This window comes from Plutella xylostella, chromosome 24 (genome assembly GCF_932276165.1).
Source record: "Plutella xylostella chromosome 24, ilPluXylo3.1, whole genome shotgun sequence".
Lineage (NCBI taxonomy): Eukaryota > Metazoa > Arthropoda > Insecta > Lepidoptera > Plutellidae > Plutella > Plutella xylostella.
The window spans coordinates 4,016,682-4,037,665 of NC_064004.1; the positions used below are offsets into that span (position 1 = coordinate 4,016,682).

Here is a 20,984-nt window from a genome sequence, read left to right on the forward strand (position 1 = left end):
GGATTAGAACTATAAATGTTTTTATATTTTTTTAAGGATTATTGAAATTCATTAGTTATCCATTTTTTTATACTGATAAGTCATGTAGGTAATATTATCTGAGATTACAAAAAACTGAGAAGTTTTGTCTGCGTCAGGTCTGGGTCACAGATAATTACTTTGAGCAATAAATAAATGAAAACCAAATATAAAGTCAGGAACGAGACAGTACAACTTATACTATTTGGTGTGTGCAGGGTATAATTATGCTTGGAATAAATTAATAATAACTCCTTGAAGTTGCAATTATGAACCACTGATTACTAACCCCTGTCGGTTACCTACACCGCATACATAGTCAGTCATAATACCGTTCTAATCAAAGTGTCAGTGAAGTTGTTATTATGCAGTAAATTAAATTAAAATAATCCTAATAAAGGATACCCAAAGAGGATGTAGTTAAAGTTTCATAATTCTGTAAAATGTTCTGTATTTGCTGTAATAAAAGATATACAGGAGACGTCAATCTGATCACATATTTTTTGCGGGAACATAAGGTGTTCTCAGTGTTTCTACTACATGAAATATAATACAGGTAAAAATACGAGTATTTCTTAGTTTTGCCAATAAAATAACTCATTGTAAATTTTGTGTCACTCTAACGAGTTTGCAAATTAAATTTGGGGTGTTGAATCTTTCTTACAATGGGAGACGTTAATCTGACCACAAAATTGAATTGAGACGAACTGTAATTTTTTGTGTCACTGTTAACATGAGAGACCAACACGAGACGTCAATCTGATCGCAAAGATATTTGTGGTGTTGAATCTTTCTAACAGTGGGAGACGTCAATCTGATCGCAAAATATTATAAAGTCGAAAATTCTATGTTTTGTGTCATTGTCTGAAAAATCATCACGAGAAGTCAAACTGACACCAGATTTATTTGTAAGACTGAAACATGTTAGAGTGGGAGACGCCAATCTGGTCACGAAATATAATGTAATTGGACAAAATATAAATAATACAAGTATATTTTACCCTAAAAAATATTTTATGTCATCGAAGAAGCGAAAAAGACATCTCAATAATACCGTGAATAATAATATGTGCTGTTGTATCTTTAATTATGGTTATTCAATCTATCTTTTTGATATACAAGAGTCGGTATAACTTGGGAATCCTTTAACTAATGTTATGGTGTGTTGTGCTTAAATGTTTTTGCTCGTTGGTTTTTTTGGTGAGTACCTAGCATTTAACCTGTTTTTTAATTTCTTTGTAAAACCATATCATCGTTTTTTAAGTGCAAGTAATTTTCGTTCATCGGTTGGACCAAGACGGTTACACTCCGATATTATTGGGTGTTCTATTACACCTTGCATTCGATTGGGCGAACGACGAGACGCGCCGCCGTCGGCGCGGTGAGAAGTGAGCTCAAACGAATGCAAGGTGGAATAGAATGCCCAATAATATCCTACTACCATACGTTTTTATTGTCGTTCAAATAATTCATTTGCCGTTCATAATCCGCTTCATTTGTTTGCCTGTTTTTCATAATCCATTGAGTTAAAATGTGTCTATAATGTGTAGTTCCACCTCCTTGATACTACGTACACATCTCAGTAACTCAGTATTAATAATATTGGGTCAGTAAATTGTTGCGGGCGGCGAAATAATTCGCATCATCCGCCCACGCTGATTAAACTGATACGAAACACAACTCCCCTTCGATAAATTTTAAAAATAAACACGTCTTCACATTTGCAATTTTCCCTCCAGTCGCATGGAACCCGCCATCTTGGATCGGTGGTCTGTGAAAAGCCCGCGCTTTTCGTCAAACCAAACTTTTTTTACTTTTTAATTTGATTCTTAAACCGGAGACTAGGAAGTTAATCTAACAGCCTGCTCTGGTTAAAATTAATAATGGCAACGGTAAATACCAAGTTATGTTTTCGGTGGATAGTGATTTCAGTAATATTGTTAACAATAAGTGCTAAAAGTCTTGCTAAGTTGTCTGAAAATAAAACCTCTGCTGAAAGGACTCCGCCGGCCCGGCCGGCCCCCGAACCAGTGAAGACAGTTAACAAAGTAAGTTATTACTACCATCCAAAGGGCAAAAGACACGTCCTAATCATAAGCTTATTTAAGTAAAGTTGTGTAAGCAAGGTGATAGGTTACCTACATTCATTAGCGATTAGGTAGATGTAGGTACCTGTCTACAGTATGCGGACATAGGCAGTCCCGTGTTCGAGGCAAAGTTATAGATATAGATCATCATCAGCCAATAATCATCCACTGCTAGACATAGGCCTCTCCCAAGGAGCGTCACAACACTCGGTCCTCGGCCTTCCTCATCCAACCACTACCCGCCACCCGCCTAAGGTCGTCAGCCCAGCGGGCAGGAGGGTTTTTAAAACTTATAATTACTTATACTTATCTATATCTCGGCCATTCCTCGGCCGAGATATAGATAAGCATAAGTAATTATAAGTTTTAAAATCACTTGTGTTTTTCCGGGTCAAAGTGGCAAAGTTACCGCAAAAACTTGGATATTATTTGAACGAAAAAGATTTAAATTAAAATGCCGGTATGACATTGAAGTTTTCTATTTTCAAAATTCAAAATGTGTCCGGCCACCTGCGCCCACGAAAACGAAACATAAAATAATTGTTTATGATAAATTGGTCGTTAAATAACCGCCGTGTTTTATTATCTTTTTTACTCACCGAATGTCCAGTCTGACGTTTAAACTAGGCTGTTTACCTAGCTGCAAAATCAAAATATGTAGTATGAAATGTCGTAGGTATCTTATCTAGTATCAAACATTGTGGAACTCCTTACCTTAATACAGTATCAGAAGGGCTAGCACGGGCGCATTTAAGACGTGACAAAAGTTTTCCATCTCGCTCACTCACATCGCGCAGCCACAAGAGCGAGCGCGACGGAGAACTTTTGTCACGTCTTAATTGCACCCCGTGCTAGCCCTTCAGGGGTTAGGCCCCGCACCTAATTTATTGAACTCTTTATCGCACAAATATATGAATGAATAAGTGTACAAGAAGTGGACTTAATGCTAAAAGCATTTTCTATTAGTCAACCTACAGGAGGTACTTTACCTACCTTATGCTTTCTTCAGGGGCGTATTTAAAGATTGCGCGCCCTGGGCTCCTGTAGTTTTCCGCCCCATCAAGGAATGAAAGAAAACAAAAAGAGCAGTCAGTGTATAGTACCTATCGACCTACACATGTATAAGAACATTGTGGTAATGGATTTGCATAGATAATGATATCTTCCGAACAAAAAAAAAGTTTTTTCTGGATAGACGAGTACATTTTAGAACTTTTAGAAATTAACTTTGGGGACTGAGTGAGGCATTTTTTATTTCTTTAGATTTCCTTAAAAAATATAGAGGCGGAAAAAAATAGACTAGTCCACCGGTTCAAATAAAATAATAATAAAAAAAATAAAAAAACCGACTTGTTGGTGCGGTGACAAAGTAATCTGAAGAAATATGGCACCAACTCCAAAAAAGAACAGTTCCTGCTTAGATATATTTGTACTGTCACATACGAGTGGAATTTGTGTAAACCTTAAATTATTTCTTACATTTTAGTGGTTTTTTGAAGTCGGTTTTTTTATTTTTTTATTATTATGTTATTTTATAGTTTTTAGTTTATTTGCAATAATTTTCAATCAAAAGTAAGGTGCAAATGATACCAAAAAGTCCTACTAATCAATACGAATCATTCAAGCCTAAACACGAAGTAGTTGCTATATACCGTTGAGGAGTTCCCCTGGCTGCCTTCCGTTTCCATCATCAGATCAGCTCAAGGTCACCATCATATTTTTTTGTTATAAGAACTATATTTACGTTCTTAATTTCATAAGAATCGGTTAATATGTGCCCAAAATGGAAATTCATACCCTGTTTTTACCCCTTTACCCACCCTTGGGGGTGAGATAAAAATCTGAAAAAAAATGGGACCACCTGGGAGCTCAACCCAATACAACAAAAAAAGAATTTTCAAAATCGGTTCATAAACGGCGGAGTAATCGGTGAACATACATAAAAAAAATATCCCGACGAATTGAGAACCTCCTCCTTTTTTTGAAGTCGGTTAAAAAGAACAAAGGCCGGCTTTCATACTTAAACCATCAGGCACTGCTCATCACCAAAATACCTCGGAGTGACCCTGGAAAGATCTCTCACGTACAAAACCCACTGCCAAAACACCAAGAAGAAATTCAGCTCCCGAAACAAACTTCTGCGATGGCTTACGTCTACCAGCTGGGTTCTACGAACAAGTAGCCTAGCACTCTGCTTCTCAGCCGAATTTGCCTGCCCCACATGGGCGAGATTCCTATTCCTCAGAGCCAGAAGACAAAAGTCTTCAACCGGTGCGTCCTGCCAGTGATGACGTATGGTGCACAGACGTGGACACTGACGGTAGGACTGGTCCACCGATTAAAAGTAGCTCAGCGTGCTATGGAGAGAGCTATGCTTGGGGTTTCTCTGATGGATCGTATCAGAAATGAGGTTATCCGTCAGAGGACTAAGGTTACCGACATAGCTGTCAAAAATGCAAGCTGAAGTGGCAGTGGGCTGGTCATATCTGCCGAAGAACCGATAACCGTTGGGGTAGACGAGTTCTCGAGTGGAGACCACGAACAGGCAAACGCAGTGTGGGACGCTCCTGCCCGCTGGACTGACGACCTTAGGCGGGTCGCGGGTAGTGGTTGGATGAGAAAGGCCGAGGACCGAGTGTTGTGGCGCTCCTTGGGAGAGGCCTATGTCCAGCAGTGGATGATTATTGGCTGATGATGATATGGGCAAGATCCGCGCATGCTAGAGAAGTAGATTTTGCTCTTAACGACACAGTTGGTATAGTTACGGGATGCCTCAAACCGACACCGCTCTACATGGCTCTCTGGCTGGGATAGCATCCCCTAGCATACTGCGAAAAGTGGCATGTTCTGTTGAGAAAGGCAAACAAGAATGCGACTCCAGTCATACACTTTACTCACATACTGCCGCACCTTCCCGCCTTAAGAGCCGCAAAACGTTTCTAAATAGTGAGATGTCCTTAACGGATGAAAACCCACAAAACGCAAGGTTAAGACTCTGGTAGGAAAAGCAGCCCCAGGATCCTTTCCTACCTCTTGAGGAAAAACTTGCTCCCGGTATCAGTCTCCCCTGGCACATTTGGCAGACTCTAAATCGGTTGCGCGCAGAGGTAGGCTGCTGCAAGGACAATCTTTGTCTTTGTCAAGTGGGGCTACACCGTTGGTACCAACCTACCTATGCGACTGTGGTACCGCCCCCCCTGACTATGGAGCATGTACTCTCCTGCCCCCTGTGCCCTTTCACCTGCACTCGGGAAGACTTACTCCAGGCCAACCAGAATGCTATCAAAGTTGCTTCGTTTTGGTCTGAACAAATTCAAAAATTCGTATGTTCACTGACACGAAAGAAGAAGTGTGGAGTACCTACCGACCTACATATGTATAGGAACATTGTGGTGATAGATTTGCATACATAATGGTATCTTACGAAGAAAAAAATGATTTTTCTGGATAGACGAGTACGTTTTAGAACGTTTAGAAATAAACTTGTGCAGGGCGGGCGACTCAGTTAGGCAAAAAAAAGTTTAGATTTCCTTCAAGAAAATACCTACCAAAGCGGAAAAAAATTAGACTATTCCACCGGTTTAGAAAAGAACGAAGGCGGCTTTCATACTTTAAAACATATTTCTTAAGACATGAAATCAACATTTGGAAAGATAGCTCAGGGCCGTTCTAGGCTTACGTCCTAAAATATTGTTCTGTACTTTTTTAATCCTCCAACCTTAAGTCCAAGGGCGGCCGGTACCGGCCGCCCCTGGGCCGCCCTTCGCCGCCTGCCGCCCCGGGCTGTAGCCCTTTTAGCCCTAGGGTAAATACGCCCCTGGCTTTCTTTCATTGAAAATGTTAATAAAGTTCGGTGTTTCTATTTTAATGGCGGCCTCTGTGTACCTACCTATCAGTTCATTGAGCGAACGCAGTAGCATGTCTCAATCCATTGGCACATCATAGTCATTTAGATACAGAATAGGTGTAGGTACAGTCAGCATAAACAAATTTAGTAGGTATGCAACTTCAATTTTATTTGCCAAACAATTACATTTTATGATTTACTAATGAAAGATGTCAATGAAAAAATATGAACCTGGGAATTATACCCGGGACCTCTAGGTCACGAAGTATAGAGCATCTACCACTAGACCACAGAGTCACTGATTTTGTGAAGATTATTTGTAGAAATTGATAAAATATTATTAGATTCATCTTCCACCCACAACTCTTTAGGATCAAACTGTTTGCCCTGGGATGACCCACATATCGCTAGGAGCGGTGGTAGCTCAGTCGGGTAAGCGCCCGCTTCTCACACAAGAGATGCGGGTTCGAATCCCGGCGCTGACATGTATCAATGAGTTCTTTTAACTTAAGTACCTACAATGTATGTGGGATGAAAATTAAAGCCGCCGATGCACTTAAACAATCTTTATTTATTTAATTTATACCCAATATGAAAAAACAATATTTCCTGCTACACGCCATATTTACAAGAGACATTCATAAAAGGAAACAGACCATAGTCAATACCTACTTCTATTACCAACTCTATGTTCCTACTCCTACATGTATACCATCGGTCTTACGGTGAAGGAAAACATCGTGAGGAAACCTGCATAATATATCTAGATTTAGCACATCTAGATATGTGAACCCAACCCACCAACCCGCAGTGGACCAGCGTGGTGGGAAAATGGTCCAAGCTTAGGAAGGCAGTTTAGGCCTTGGGGACATGCACAAAGGTTCCACTCGAGAGAGCCAGGTGCAGGTACTTACACCCCCACAGAGAATAGAATAGAATAGACCCACATATCTCTTTTGCTGTCTGTACATAGCCACCTATGTAGTCGCTGTTGACATTGGGTGAGCTCCAGCTCTGGAGAATACATCTCTGTATAGCGGAATGAAGACAGACATCTTTACCTACGGAGACACTAAACGACACACATAAATGTACACTTCTTTTGATGTTCTTGATCTTTTTAAAAAGTTAACTCTGTTTTTTAATTTCAGATACCTACCTACTCAATTGTCAGATTCTGACGCGATTAAGTTATATTGGCCGGACAATCGACTGTTGATGAACCGTTAAGAATCTGTCAGTTCAGTATCTGAGATTAAAAAACAGACTTTAGTACTTAATAGTCATTTTGACATTTTCTTTTAACTACATTGGCTTTAAATCGCGCAGACGTAAAAAATTTTGAAGGGCTAAAATAATGACAATGGCAGATAGATATTGACTCAACTCATCATTCTAAACAACTTTGGAAATTCGTTAACTACATACCTACGCTAGTTTAGAAACTAAGTAGGTAGGTACTTACTCGTTATTGTAAAACAAGACGTGAAAAACAAAGTTTCAACGAAAATCGTAACGATTATAAATAAATAATTTCTGTGAAGTCAAGTGCAATGTTCTGGTAAACCAGACATTAGTTATTTATGGCTTTTGTTAGCTTACAGTAAAACTCAAGAGTGAACGTAGGTACCTATACAGGGTGTTGCAAAAAGGGTATACTAAGCCGAAACCTACATGTGCAGCATGTTATATGTAAGCCCGAAACTGAAATCAGAATTTGAAAATTCGCGAAAAACAAAATCCTTTTTCATAGAAACTTTGTTGGTCACGTGACTATGGAAAATAATTTTTTTTTTTCGCGAATTTCAAAAGTTGTTTAGATTGAACTCCCGAGTCACCCCCTTTTGGCTTAGTACCTATTACCTATAGGTACCAATTCTGAATCACCCTGTACACTTATGGAGTAAATATTTCTATCAACACTACGCTTTATAAAAATTACGTAGGTTTAGTTTAAACACAAAAGCAGTGTAGCTGTCATGGCCGTTATAAAAATAAGATTTATACGTCGGTAGGTAGGTAGATGAAAGGAAATAGGTACATAGGTTGGTATTATAGTTGCCAACCAATTTTTTTATATAATTATGTTCCTTGTATGAATTATACCTACTTATTATTAAATTAGGTAGGTAATGTTGATTTTTTTTGTTGCCGCTTTTTTTGTTTTTATGCTGTCGTTTGCCGATTTCGCTTGGGCATAGAGTATAGAGTAGACATTATTCAAGCTTTGAAATTAATTAATAGGTGATTTTAAGTTTGACAAGGTACCTAGTTACAAAAGGCTAGCCACTACAAACAAACTTTGGTAGAATTGGTAGCACATTAGTAATCCATAAAGCTGGCCTGTAAAACATCTGTCAGATCCATACAAATTACGTCTGATTTGACAAGCGAGCGACGACGCTGCCAAAGGATGTATATTTTCTAATGTTCGGTGGTGGTAACTCCACAGGTATATCTAGGTACTTGTTTGGACCCAACTTTGTACTTTGATCTTGGCTACTGTCGTCACACATGACACATGACCCATTTCGTACAAGATCGTAATTATTTAACATCATAAATTCATAACATGCACATTGTATTAACTACATTTTACATTTAAGTAGTTCAGGGTTTTTATTGTTTGTTTCTCTGGTGAGTTAAATTGGTCATGGACCATCATTCACCTCTCGAGCAATGAAAGAGTTCCATTAAACGGTAAAAATACCTAAATGCTATCCGAACGTTCAAGTTGAAAATACTTAGTGACAAATCTCGTAGGAAACCAATGTTTGTAAAACATTACCCTCCTCCTTCGGCAGTCGGGTAAAAAGAGCGATATCTGATATCTGGAGTGGAGGCCGCGACTAGGCAAACGTAGTGTGGGACGCCCCCCGGCTAGATGGGGTGACGACTTGCGAAAGGTGGCTGGTTATGATTGGATGCGGAAAGCTAAAGATCGCATCCAGTGGCGTGCTTTGGGAGAGGCCTACGTCCAGCAGTGGACTGCTATAGATAGGCTAATGATGATGATGATGATGATGATGATATCTGATGATGATGATGATGATGATATCTGATGATCATGATAATGACTGTATTGAATGCAAAGAATAATAAAATTATAATTAAGTAGGTTGAATGTAAGTAAATATGAAAGTAAAACATGTATTTATAAATATCAGCAAAGCGTTTTGTAAACACACGAGGCGTGGGCGGGCGGTGATCGTTTATATCGCGGCGGGATAATTTACGGCGGTTTGTTTTACATGTTCTTACGCATGCGTGGTGACTCAGAGTTCCAGCGGTGATGTGGTGCAGTTATTATTCTGAGGGTTAGGTTTAAACTTTAAAAAGAAACAAAGGGCTTTTTTTATGAAATGAAGAGTTCGCAGGTTGTATAGGGTTGGTCCACCAACCCGCACTACGCCCGCGTGGTGGTTTAGGCCGCAAAACCCTTACTTCATTGGAAGTGACAGTGTGGACGTGATGGGTAGTGATGATAGGTTAATCACGCTTGATAACAATAGACTGGTGGATTGCTGGTTTATACCACGATAACTTTGCAACAAAAAGAACCGCTAGCACAAAAAATACGTCCTTTGTAATTTCAGAAAAAGAAAAAATAATAATCACCCATCGATTTGCAACGTTTGTGTTTAATTTTCGACTCATTAATGGACTTAGATACTTACCTAACAATTTTCAACTGTTATTTAGGTATAATTAGTTAGTTGTAGATCACATTTTGTTTGAATCACTGTTTTATTTAATAAATTTGTTAATGGTAATTAGGTAGGTGCCTATTAGGAATTATCCTATTGCAAAATTGCATTTTTGTCCCACTTTCCAAATGTACCTATTTATAAACTTTCAACATCATATTTTATTAGACAGACAACTTGGCTACAAATTGTATAAATTGTCCTGTATTTACCCCAATTTCTGTAATTAACACGCCGCCCGCCGCCCGCCCGCCCAGTAGACATCATGATTTATCATTTTCCCTCCGTGCTAGATTTTGAGCGACAATATACAGGGTGTTAACTTAATTGCGTTGGAGCGGGAAATGGTAGATACAGCTGATGATACTGAACACGATAAGACATTAAAAAACGTATTTTATTTGCTTTAAGCTGACCAACATAAAACAGTTTTATTTAGTACATTTTAAAATTTCATAGTCACCCTATTCAGGTTTAGGTACGTTTGACAGAATGACCATGAACTTGAAAGCCAAGATCAAGGCCAAACAATTCAAAGCCAAGGTCAATAAAAAAGTATGCGTGCATCTGCACCACACTCGTGGAGCTACATCGTCAAGGTACCTACCGAGATTTTGGGTACTCAAAGTACCCAATCAGGCGCGGATCCACCCATATGGGTAAGATGGGCATGCCCATCACCTAAATGACAAGCCATATCAAACCACGGGATTTTAATATTATAATTTAGCCATTTTATCACTTTGGAGGTATGGCTGTTTTTTAATAGTTATGATGAGATAGTTTCGGGTTATGCTATATAATATGTCCCTCCAGGTATAATCCTCCAAAATTTAAACTCAATAGGGACTATTTTTGATGATGCCAAAAAATTGTCGTGAAATAGTCATAAATAGTCGTGATTTCCAAAAAAATTGTCGTATCATACTTTCGGAGTTAGTTATTGTAACTCTTAATTTTTTAAGTTGTTGGGGTATTAACAATTAATAGGTATTAGACGGCGTGTCGGTCGCCCCCCAACCCGTTGGTCTGATGATCTGCGGAAGGTAGCGGGAAGCCGCTGGATGCAGATGGCGGGTGACCGTTTGGGGTGGCGATCGTTAAGAGAGGCCTATGTCCAACAGTGGACTACAGAAGGCTGAGAGAGAGAGGTATTCATGTATCCTTCACATATACTTAAATTATAATTTCCAATTTTGCATCACTTTTAAATAACCGCGCGTTGAGTGCTGACTAAAAAACCAGCATTTAAAAAATAATTTACTTCCTGCTGCCGTAGTAGGAAGGCTCTGACAAGAAAGCGATTTATGGTGTTTTTACCCGACTGCCGAAGGAGGAGGGTAATGTTTTTCGATTGTATGTTTGTATGTATGTTTGTCTGTTTCTTTGTTCCCTCCTGCAGCCTAAACGGCTTGATAGATTTTGATGTGTGAGGTATCGTTAGAAGCGTATTGATTGCGCGATGGTTATAGGCTATGTGACGTTACATTAAAATGTACATAGCGCCCTCTAGATGACATAAAGTGATGATCGAAAAAATAATATTTTTCCAACTATTCCGTGTGGGGTATCAAATGAACGGGCTTGATTAGCACATTACAAAATATGCATATTGTAGGTAAGTATTTAAATCTCAACACCAAAGTTATTGAAATAAAAAATGATCATAAACTAAAACTACTGACATAAAATTTCATAAGATTAAAACAACTAAAAAGTTAAAAATAAAAAAATATAATTATATACAAACAAAAAACCCGACTGCACGCTAAAAAGATGAAAACAAGCCCCAATGTTAATAGAAAGTATCGCAGGTGGGGACCAACTTGACCGCCACACAAGGTATTTAAGTAAAACCTATCTAAGTAACATTCAGCTAAATGGTGAACCCTCTGCTGTTCCCCGCCTGCGATACTTTCCACTAACATTGGGGCTTGTTTTCATCTTTTTAGCGTGCAGTCGGGTTTTTCTTTGTTTATAATTATATATTTTTTAAAGTAGAAATAAAGAAACCCAAATTGAGTTTTTAAACCACACCTCCGAAATATTTGTCTATGTGTTCAAAAAGTTTAAAACTTCATATTTTGTGTGTTTTACGTGTTATTTACGGAATTATACTATGTGAAGAATATCTATCCAAACTTATAAACTTTTGCCTACTGTTAAAATTGAAGAAATTTGTAACACTGTTTTGTCAAAAAAATGCCTTTCTTTTAAATAGCTGAATGTAGCAGGTATCTTAAAAACTGTTTTGCCTATCGAGATAAAATCAGCCTCATTTAAATTCTAATTTAGCGTTAGCGTTACGTTTACGTTATCATGTAACTTTTGCCTGAAAAACATAAACTTTCGTCTCTAAAAATTTACAAGTACCTAGTTACTGAAAACTTTCCAGTTTTGATCTAAGTATTTGGAAAAATTGCAACTAGCACAACCATAATATCATCACCACAACATACAAAAAATAATGCTATCAGTAACTCAAATCGAGGCAATACCACTTTTTAGGGTAAAAAAGTAAAATAGGATCCCTTATAGGATCACTTTGTTGTCCGTCTGTCTGTCTGTCTGTCACCACCCTTTTTCTCAGAAACGGGTAAAGGTATCAAATGGAAGTAGGGATGAAACATTTTTTCCCGCTGTTTCGATGGTGTGAGGTATCGTTCAATAGGTCTTTCAAAAATGCTCAAAACATTTTTTTATTCAGTGATTGGTTTAAGAAATATTAAGCTCCAAAGTGCAAAATTTTGTTAGACTCAAGTGTCAATGCTAGGTACAAAAATATGCAAAAAATCACAGTAGTAGGTAGGTACATATGAAGAAATTGAATGGAAAACATCTTTGTACGGAACACTCAGTGCGCGAGTCCAACTCGCACTTAGTCGGTTTTTTGACTTGCCCATCACCTATTTTGAGGTCTGGATCCGCGCCTGTACCCAATCCATTGCAGACATTTCATTTTACTCCATAAGTATCACTTTATTGATACAAAATTATCTTTTATGAATACAGAACATTTTCATTTTATGCTTCATAACATAGGTCACACGTATTCACAGCACAGCACAACATAAAACGAAATGAGGAACAAGGCTTGGTAATCAAAAGAAAGAATTGTAGGTACCTTTTCCCTTTTAGGTAATACTTAATTGTAAACAAGTAAACAACAATGACTGACTGACAGACTAGATCCACAGAGAAGGTAATGACTATCATAAATACTCGATGGTTATGATACGCGAGATTGTTATTATTCTACTGGTATTTAAAGTGAGGCCATACTTATTATAAGGATTCCCGTACTATTCGTCATCAAAGACGTCTCAATCGCAAGTACACAACACAAATCGAGATGAGCGAGTGTAAGTAAACCAATTCGTCATTGAAGTAGACCCTGTTATCATCCTGTTATGCATTGTGGTCTTTTAACTTTAGCTGCATACAGACCGGCCAAACGAACGCCAACGACCGGGTTTTGTTGACCTTCGTTGCTCAATCTGCCCCTGTATTATGTATGATAAATGTCCATCGGTGGGCGTTCGTTGGGCTGGTCTGTACGCATCTTTAGGTAATAAAAGAAAAATAAAATGTGGTGAGTATCAAGGGTGAATACTAAACGCTTACCTTATTCTGAGTAAAAAGGTTTAATTATTGTTCTGAGCTCCTAGAAAGTCATAAATTATATTCTGTACGATCTATCAAACTTTATGACAATCAGCTGTTTAATTGTTGATTAGTATGTCATTAATCACCATGAATAATTTCAATTTTATTTAATAATTGTTATTACCTACTGTGTAATTAATTACAATCATAGTTACATCAAATAAATTATGAAAAGTGAAGTTGATAACAAATTTACAGTGTGTGTTCTTTTGCAATCGAATGTCTCATTGGTTATGTGTTTGTGTAGGGTGACCATGTTTTTGATTAAGGTAAAACTTTCCACTTTACTTTAGACTTTAAACATAAATATTCGAGATTCTGATGTTTTTTTTCTTAGAAACGTGCTTGGTTAGACTAATACTAACCCCCATTTCCCGCTCAAACGCATTCTAGTTAACACCCTGTATAAGATGCGTTATATAGGGCTATGGTACGTTTTTAAATATAGGCTTTTAGGCTTATAAAAACTGTTTCCCGCGCCACCTTTTTTTCATGAATTTTCAAAAGTTTTTCAAAAGTTGTCAAAACAAGTTCGCGAAAGGGGTCTGTTCTTCTTCTTATTCAAGTGCCTCTCTACTATTGGAGGTTGGCAGTCAGCTCCGCATACACTTCCAAGACACGACTTCCTTCTCCTTCCAGCACTGTATTTGATCTGTATTAGTATGCTGCCTTGTTCTGAAACTTATTACTAAATAGGAACGCCCTGAATACGGACTTACGGACGGTCATGCATTTGCCACTGACTTGAGACGAATTTGCTGAATAATTCGTCTCGCCACACGAGTTCTGTTGGCTCGGCCGCAACGCAACGTGCGTCAGGGCACCGTCGCACCTGGTTGACGCCAAATTAACGATAAACAAACATCGCACGTTGACTCGCAACGCAACAGTTGATAATGGATGTGGAGGTGACGCCAAAACGCCTTAAACAAGCAAACAGCAAAACGCTGTAGCGGATTGCATTTGCAACGGTTGTCTAAAGTCTTAAACAGACTTTATGTGATATGAATCAATAAAACTGTCTAAGCTGAAGCTATTACGCATTAGTAACTGTAGAAAGGTAATAGTCTATAAATTCGTTAGCTATAGTTAGGTACCTCTCCCATCCGTAGATGGAAGAAACTTGTATAACTAGATGAGCCGAAGACAGCTCTATTCTATTATAATTAAAGTACCTACTTATTCTTGAGCTCATAATATTTCACGAATGCGTGAAATATTATTAAATTAACCAAATAATAGCCAAAGTTTAACAAAGCTTTGGTTATAATCAGGCGCGGATCCAGACCTCAAAATAGGTGATGGGCAAGTCAAAAAACCGACTAAGTGCGAGTTGGACTCGCGCACTGAGTGTTCCGTACAAAGATGTTTTCCATTCAATTTCTTCATATGTACCTACCTACTACTGTGATTTTTTGCATATTTTTGTACCTAGCATTGACACTTGAGTCTAACAAAATTTTGCACTTTGGAGCTTAATATTTCTTAAACCAATCACTGAATAAAAAAATGTTTTGAGCATTTTTGAAAGACCTATTGAACGATACCTCACACCATCGAAACAGCGGGAAAAAATGTTTCATCCCTACTTCCATTTGATACCTTTACCCGTTTCTGAGAAAAAGGGTGGTGACAGACAGACAGACAGACGGACAACAAAGTGATCCTATAAGGGATCCTATTTTACTTTTTTACCCTAAAAAGTGGTATTGCCTCGATTTGAGTTACTGATAGCATTATTTTTTGTATGTTGTGGTGATGATATTATGGTTGTGCTAGTTGCAATTTTTCCAAATACTTAGATCAAAACTGGAAAGTTTTCAGTAACTAGGTACTTGTAAATTTTTAGAGACGAAAGTTTATGTTTTTCAGGCAAAAGTTACATGATAACGTAAACGTAACGCTAACGCTAAATTAGAATTTAAATGAGGCTGATTTTATCTCGATAGGCAAAACAGTTTTTAAGATACCTGCTACATTCAGCTATTTAAAAGAAAGGCATTTTTTTGACAAAACAGTGTTACAAATTTCTTCAATTTTAACAGTAGGCAAAAGTTTATAAGTTTGGATAGATATTCTTCACATAGTATAATTCCGTAAATAACACGTAAAACACACAAAATATGAAGTTTTAAACTTTTTGAACACATAGACAAATATTTCGGAGGTGTGGTTTAAAAACTCAATTTGGGTTTCTTTATTTCTACTTTAAAAAATATATAATTATAAACAAAGAAAAACCCGACTGCACGCTAAAAAGATGAAAACAAGCCCCAATGTTAGTGGAAAGTATCGCAGGCGGGGAACAGCAGAGGGTTCACCATTTAGCTGAATGTTACTTAGATAGGTTTTACTTAAATACCTTGTGTGGCGGTCAAGTTGGTCCCCACCTGCGATACTTTCTATTAACATTGGGGCTTGTTTTCATCTTTTTAGCGTGCAGTCGGGTTTTTTGTTTGTATATAATTATATTTTTTTATTTTTAACTTTTTAGTTGTTTTAATCTTATGAAATTTTATGTCAGTAGTTTTAGTTTATGATCATTTTTTATTTCAATAACTTTGGTGTTGAGATTTAAATACTTACCTACAATATGCATATTTTGTAATGTGCTAATCAAGCCCGTTCATTTGATACCCCACACGGAATAGTTGGAAAAATATTATTTTTTCGATCATCACTTTATGTCATCTAGAGGGCGCTATGTACATTTTAATGTAACGTCACATAGCCTATAACCATCGCGCAATCAATACGCTTCTAACGATACCTCACACATCAAAATCTATCAAGCCGTTTAGGCTGCAGGAGGGAACAAAGAAACAGACAAACATACATACAAACATACAATCGAAAAACATTACCCTCCTCCTTCGGCAGTCGGGTAAAAACACCATAAATCGCTTTCTTGTCAGAGCCTTCCTACTACGGCAGCAGGAAGTAAATTATTTTTTAAATGCTGGTTTTTTAGTCAGCACTCAACGCGCGGTTATTTAAAAGTGATGCAAAATTGGAAATTATAATTTAAGTATATGTGAAGGATACATGAATACCTCTCTCTCTCAGCCTTCTGTAGTCCACTGTTGGACATAGGCCTCTCTTAACGATCGCCACCCCAAACGGTCACCCGCCATCTGCATCCAGCGGCTTCCCGCTACCTTCCGCAGATCATCAGACCAACGGGTTGGGGGGCGACCGACACGCCGTCTAATACCTATTAATTGTTAATACCCCAACAACTTAAAAAATTAAGAGTTAGGTACAATAACTAACTCCGAAAGTATGATACGACAATTTTTTTGGAAATCACGACTATTTATGACTATTTCACGACAATTTTTTGGCATCATCAAAAATAGTCCCTATTGAGTTTAAATTTTGGAGGATTATACCTGGAGGGACATATTATATAGCATAACCCGAAACTATCTCATCATAACTATTAAAAAACAGCCATACCTCCAAAGTGATAAAATGGCTAAATTATAATATTAAAATCCCGTGGTTTGATATGGCTTGTCATTTAGGTGATGGGCATGCCCATCTTACCCATATGGGTGGATCCGCGCCTGGTTATAATATGGTTTACCTATCTGGTGGTGGCGGTGGTTAAGGCCTGGGTCTCCTATTTTATGCTATATGCGGCGTCCGACTTTGGCGTAAACGTTTCGATCAACGTCCTACGGCCTACCTACGGCGTCTACGCGCCAACGTCGGCGTGTGAGGGAGACCGCATCAGTACATTTCTATAGTGAGCATCGTGACGCGGCCTACGGCGTGACGCTGGACGCGAACTACGGCGTAAATAGGAGACCCGGGCCTAACTACCGAACCATTAGGTATGGTTTGTAGATTTATTTTCACAAATTTCAAAAAGTCCGATAGCAAAAGTTGTTCACCGGGCGAGTCAAATCACCTTCTTTCTGCTAACAAGTTTTGCAACACCCTGTATAAAACGTTTGTTTTCTTGTTAATTCCAGGTGCACGGTGGGTCGGTGGTGCTGTTCGCTGATGAAGTCAAGCAGACCCTGGAACGGTACCTGTTCGGCATCTGCCCGCAGAACTTTAAAGTTAGTTTACTGTTTTTATTTTCCAAACGAAATCTAAGACTATTATTGTTGATCTGAGAACGAAATTAAATAGAGTTGAGTAAAAGTTCACTGATAAATAAGTATGCACCCACTATAATATAGGGCTGGCCCTTTTTTCGGGGCATACCTAATCATTATATTTTTTTTCCGTTTCCAGATGTCGTTGCTGAACAAGGGGAATAAGAACAACACATTCGACAGTTGCGATGTCGACAGCGAACACAACGACTTGGCTGGAAGGTAAATTACTATAAGATATAGAATATAGATATAAATATATTAATACGATAGATATTTAAATACGGACAAGATGGAGTGTCAGTGCAAAGGAACTTCTGTTGCGGAATTCGAACCCGCCGCCTCAAGGGTTCTAGGCCTAGTCCACCATGCTGGCCCAGTGCGGGTTGGTGGACCCCAACACTCACTGGGCCACGGCCAGATGTTTTCAACCTGCTCGAAGGCCTAGGCTTTACGACTGCTGCCGAAACAGCAACAGACCCATGGCTTAACGTGTCGTCCGTAAAACAATCTAAGTAATGACTGACCGTGCCATGTGTTGCTTAAGTTCAATCATCAGTTACGATCACTCAAGCTAGCTCGACTACGGATGCTTAGGTACGAGGGCGGGTCAATAAGTCCGTGACTTTTTGAAGAAAATACTGGTTTTTGGAACATTTTACACTTTGTCCAAAGTTTCTGCAATTTGTTTATCCCTTCCAAAAAATGAGGTTTCTGGAGGTCATCAAAATACCCACCTTGGCCTTCTTTGGCGCCGATTCAACCCGGAAACCCACTGTTTAGACTGCTGTTTGGTCTCTGGTGTGTTGTGGGTTGTGGTGGATCCACGTTTCATCCACGGTTACAAAACGGCGCAAAAACTCGTCCGAATTTCGGTTGAACTACGCCAAACCTTCCTCTGCGAAGTTGTCATTCGATTGCGTTTGTGAGCAAACGCGGCAGCCATCTTGCGGAAAGCTTTTTCATACCCAAGTGATCATTCAAAATTGAAACCACTGAGCCACGTGATATCCCTGTGGCTTCCACTATCCCTCTCACTTTCAATCTCCGATCGGCCAACACCGTGTCGTGAATTTTTTCAATCATTTCAGGTGTAGAGACCTCAACTGGGTGCCATGGACGTCCGGCATCTTCCGTACTTGTACGGCCAGAACGGTATTCACTAAACCACTTTTTACCATAGATATTGATGGTGCAGAGTCCCCATAATCTTTATCAAGCTTAGCCTTGGTTTCAGTGATGGTTTTTTTCCCAAAAAAAAACATGCTTAGTGAGCACACGAAATTCAGTTTTTTCCATTATGTTTTTAAATCACGCGGTAGTTGCTTAGAACGGGTGTAAAACACAAACCAAGTGACGTAACTGGTCCAAATTTTGACAGATGTCAACTGACAGTTGCCTGTTGACAGGAGCAGTGTTGTTCTTTCAGTTAAGTGGCGGGAAATTATAAAAGTCACGGACTTATTGACCCGCCCTCGTATCTATTCTATTCTCTGTGGGGGTGTAAGTACCTGCACCTGGCTCTCTCGAGTGGAACCTTTGTGCATATCGCCAAGGTCTAAACTGCCTTCCTAAGCTTGGACCATTTCCCACCACGCTGATCCACTGCGGGTTGTTTCGTTCACATATCTAGATGTGCTAAATCTAGATATGCAGCTTTCCTCACGATGTTTTCCTTCACCGTAAGAGCGATGGTATTGTAAGTACTTAAGTAAGTTAAAAGAACTCATTGGTACATTTCAGCGCCGGTATTCGAACGCGCATCTCTTTGGTGAGAAGCGGGCGCTTACCCGACTGAGCTACCGCCAGTCTCAGTCTGACTACGAACGCTTCACGATAGCTATTATTAAAATTCAATCTTCCCTATCACCCACCAGACTGGCAGCACTAGCGTTGCGAGCGCACTCGGCGGCGCGCGGCGAATGCTCGCAGCTCGGCGGGATGCTCGCGAGCACGTTCTCCGACCTCGCGCGCACCGCTTCCAGCAGACAGATGCTGAATGCAGGTCGGTTTTGGTCATTAACCACTCACGTCCCGTTGATCCATTGAAGACCAGACAACAGATACGATAGATTTTTACCTTATTGTCTCTCGGGATGTGAGAGATTAACTAATAAGTTATTAGTAATAACATAGTTCTCTGCGGTTTTGGGGGATTTTTATTTCATGTCCTCAGAACTAAAGTGGCGTAATCTAAAAAAACTAAAAATGCGTTTAAACAAACAAAGAATGCAATTAACTACAGAAATACATTTTCAAGTACTTCAAATACATATAGGTACAATTTATATTTTTTTAAGCTCTTTTGCAACTGCATATATTATTTCTGTGAAAAATATTATGATAATTTCCTGGTAGAGTCGCCACTTTGTATGCGGGAAAATGTAAACTGTCATAGTTTGTGCAAAATATGATACCCGTAACTCCCGTAAGCTTTGTAGCCTTAGGAACACCATCTTACACATATGTTTTTAACATCAATTGGCCTAACCGCTTCCTTCGTTTCCGCAGCAGCGAACGATGCAAACAAGAAGAGGAAACTGTCGAAGAGCCAGAAAGCGAAGATCCAGGCGAAGCAGCGCACAGCCCTGGCGGTGAAGAAGAAGGCAGCCGCCCTGGCCGCCGCCGCCGCCTCCAAAATCGCTACCCAAGTTTGAATAAGAAACTCTAATTCTATTAACTAAGTTCATCATACTTAAAACATTATAATCTGTAAATTTTAATAAGTATCTATAGGAAGGTGACAAAAGGACATTGGATTATATTACACATTTTCAAAGTTTTAAGTAATGGGCCAACTGCTTACATATTTCCCTGTAGTCTGTTATGTAAGCATTTGTTTGTGTTTCATTATCGGGGAAGAAATTAGTGGCAGACTGGGATGGATTATAATATGAATAATGTCGAATAAGTATTCGTAGTTAACTATAGAGGCGTGTAAAATGAATTATTAAAAAATACATTTCAGATATATAAAAAATAACAATAAACTATTGTATTTAATTGTAATGTTAAGACCTTAATTTTAATAAGATGTACTTAAATAAAATCGTTTTGACATTCGCGTTCTTTTTTACCTAAGCATAAATCTTTACTGAAAAATTCGTGTGAAACCCAAACCCATACAAATAATTATATATGCTCTGTACTAACTACTGAAATGGGGCTTAAAGGTAAGCATTCCACCTTTTGGTATCATACGCAACGGACACATTTTATGACAATCCATTTGGTTCTATACGTACGATACAAATAAGCGGACGCTTACTATAAGCAGGTAGGTAGTAAATGATAATACATTGTTGTACAAAACTTTATGTTCATTTATTTCTTTACAAATTACTTTCATAAGATCAAATTGTTCTTACTTGCATCTATTTGGTCGCATGCACTAAGCTTACATTCTACCCCCTAATTTATACAAAAGTTAAATTCATTACGATAATTTAACAATTCCGATCATTATACGAGTTAAATAATAAACCTATTAGGTACATAACTAAAGGAATAACTTTTTATATAAATAAGAGGGCTGACCTACAAAAGATAA

General features: G+C 38.6%; 1 protein-coding gene across 2 annotated transcripts; it reads left to right on the top strand.

Annotated features, from left to right (window-relative positions):
* The first annotated feature begins 1,743 nt into the window (after positions 1–1,743).
* On the top strand, positions 1,744–20,144 carry LOC105383599. 2 transcript variants are annotated; one of them, XM_038110730.2, is made up of 5 exons: positions 1,744–2,066; positions 17,306–17,395; positions 17,574–17,656; positions 19,312–19,439; positions 19,949–20,144. In XM_038110730.2, exons 1-5 carry the CDS (start codon positions 1,902–1,904, stop codon positions 20,089–20,091), a joined length of 609 nt encoding a protein of 202 aa, XP_037966658.2. In that variant the 5' UTR covers positions 1,744–1,901; the 3' UTR covers positions 20,092–20,144. The 2 variants fall into 2 exon arrangements, with proteins under 2 accessions (XP_037966658.2, XP_037966657.2); XM_038110729.2 differs by having other exon boundaries at positions 1,745–2,066; positions 19,946–20,139.
* The last annotated feature ends 840 nt before the right edge of the window (positions 20,145–20,984 follow it).

Bases quoted from the DNA above. Each gene is read 5' to 3' on its own strand.
- LOC105383599 (XM_038110729.2), top strand. From the start codon at position 1,902: ATGGCAACGGTAAATACCAAGTTATGTTTTCGGTGGATAGTGATTTCA. The intron at 2,067-17,305 runs GTAAGTTATTAC...TGTTAATTCCAG, and splicing joins CAGTGAAGACAGTTAACAAA to GTGCACGGTGGGTCGGTGGT. The intron at 19,440-19,945 runs GTCGGTTTTGGT...TCGTTTCCGCAG, and splicing joins CAGACAGATGCTGAATGCAG to CAGCGAACGATGCAAACAAG.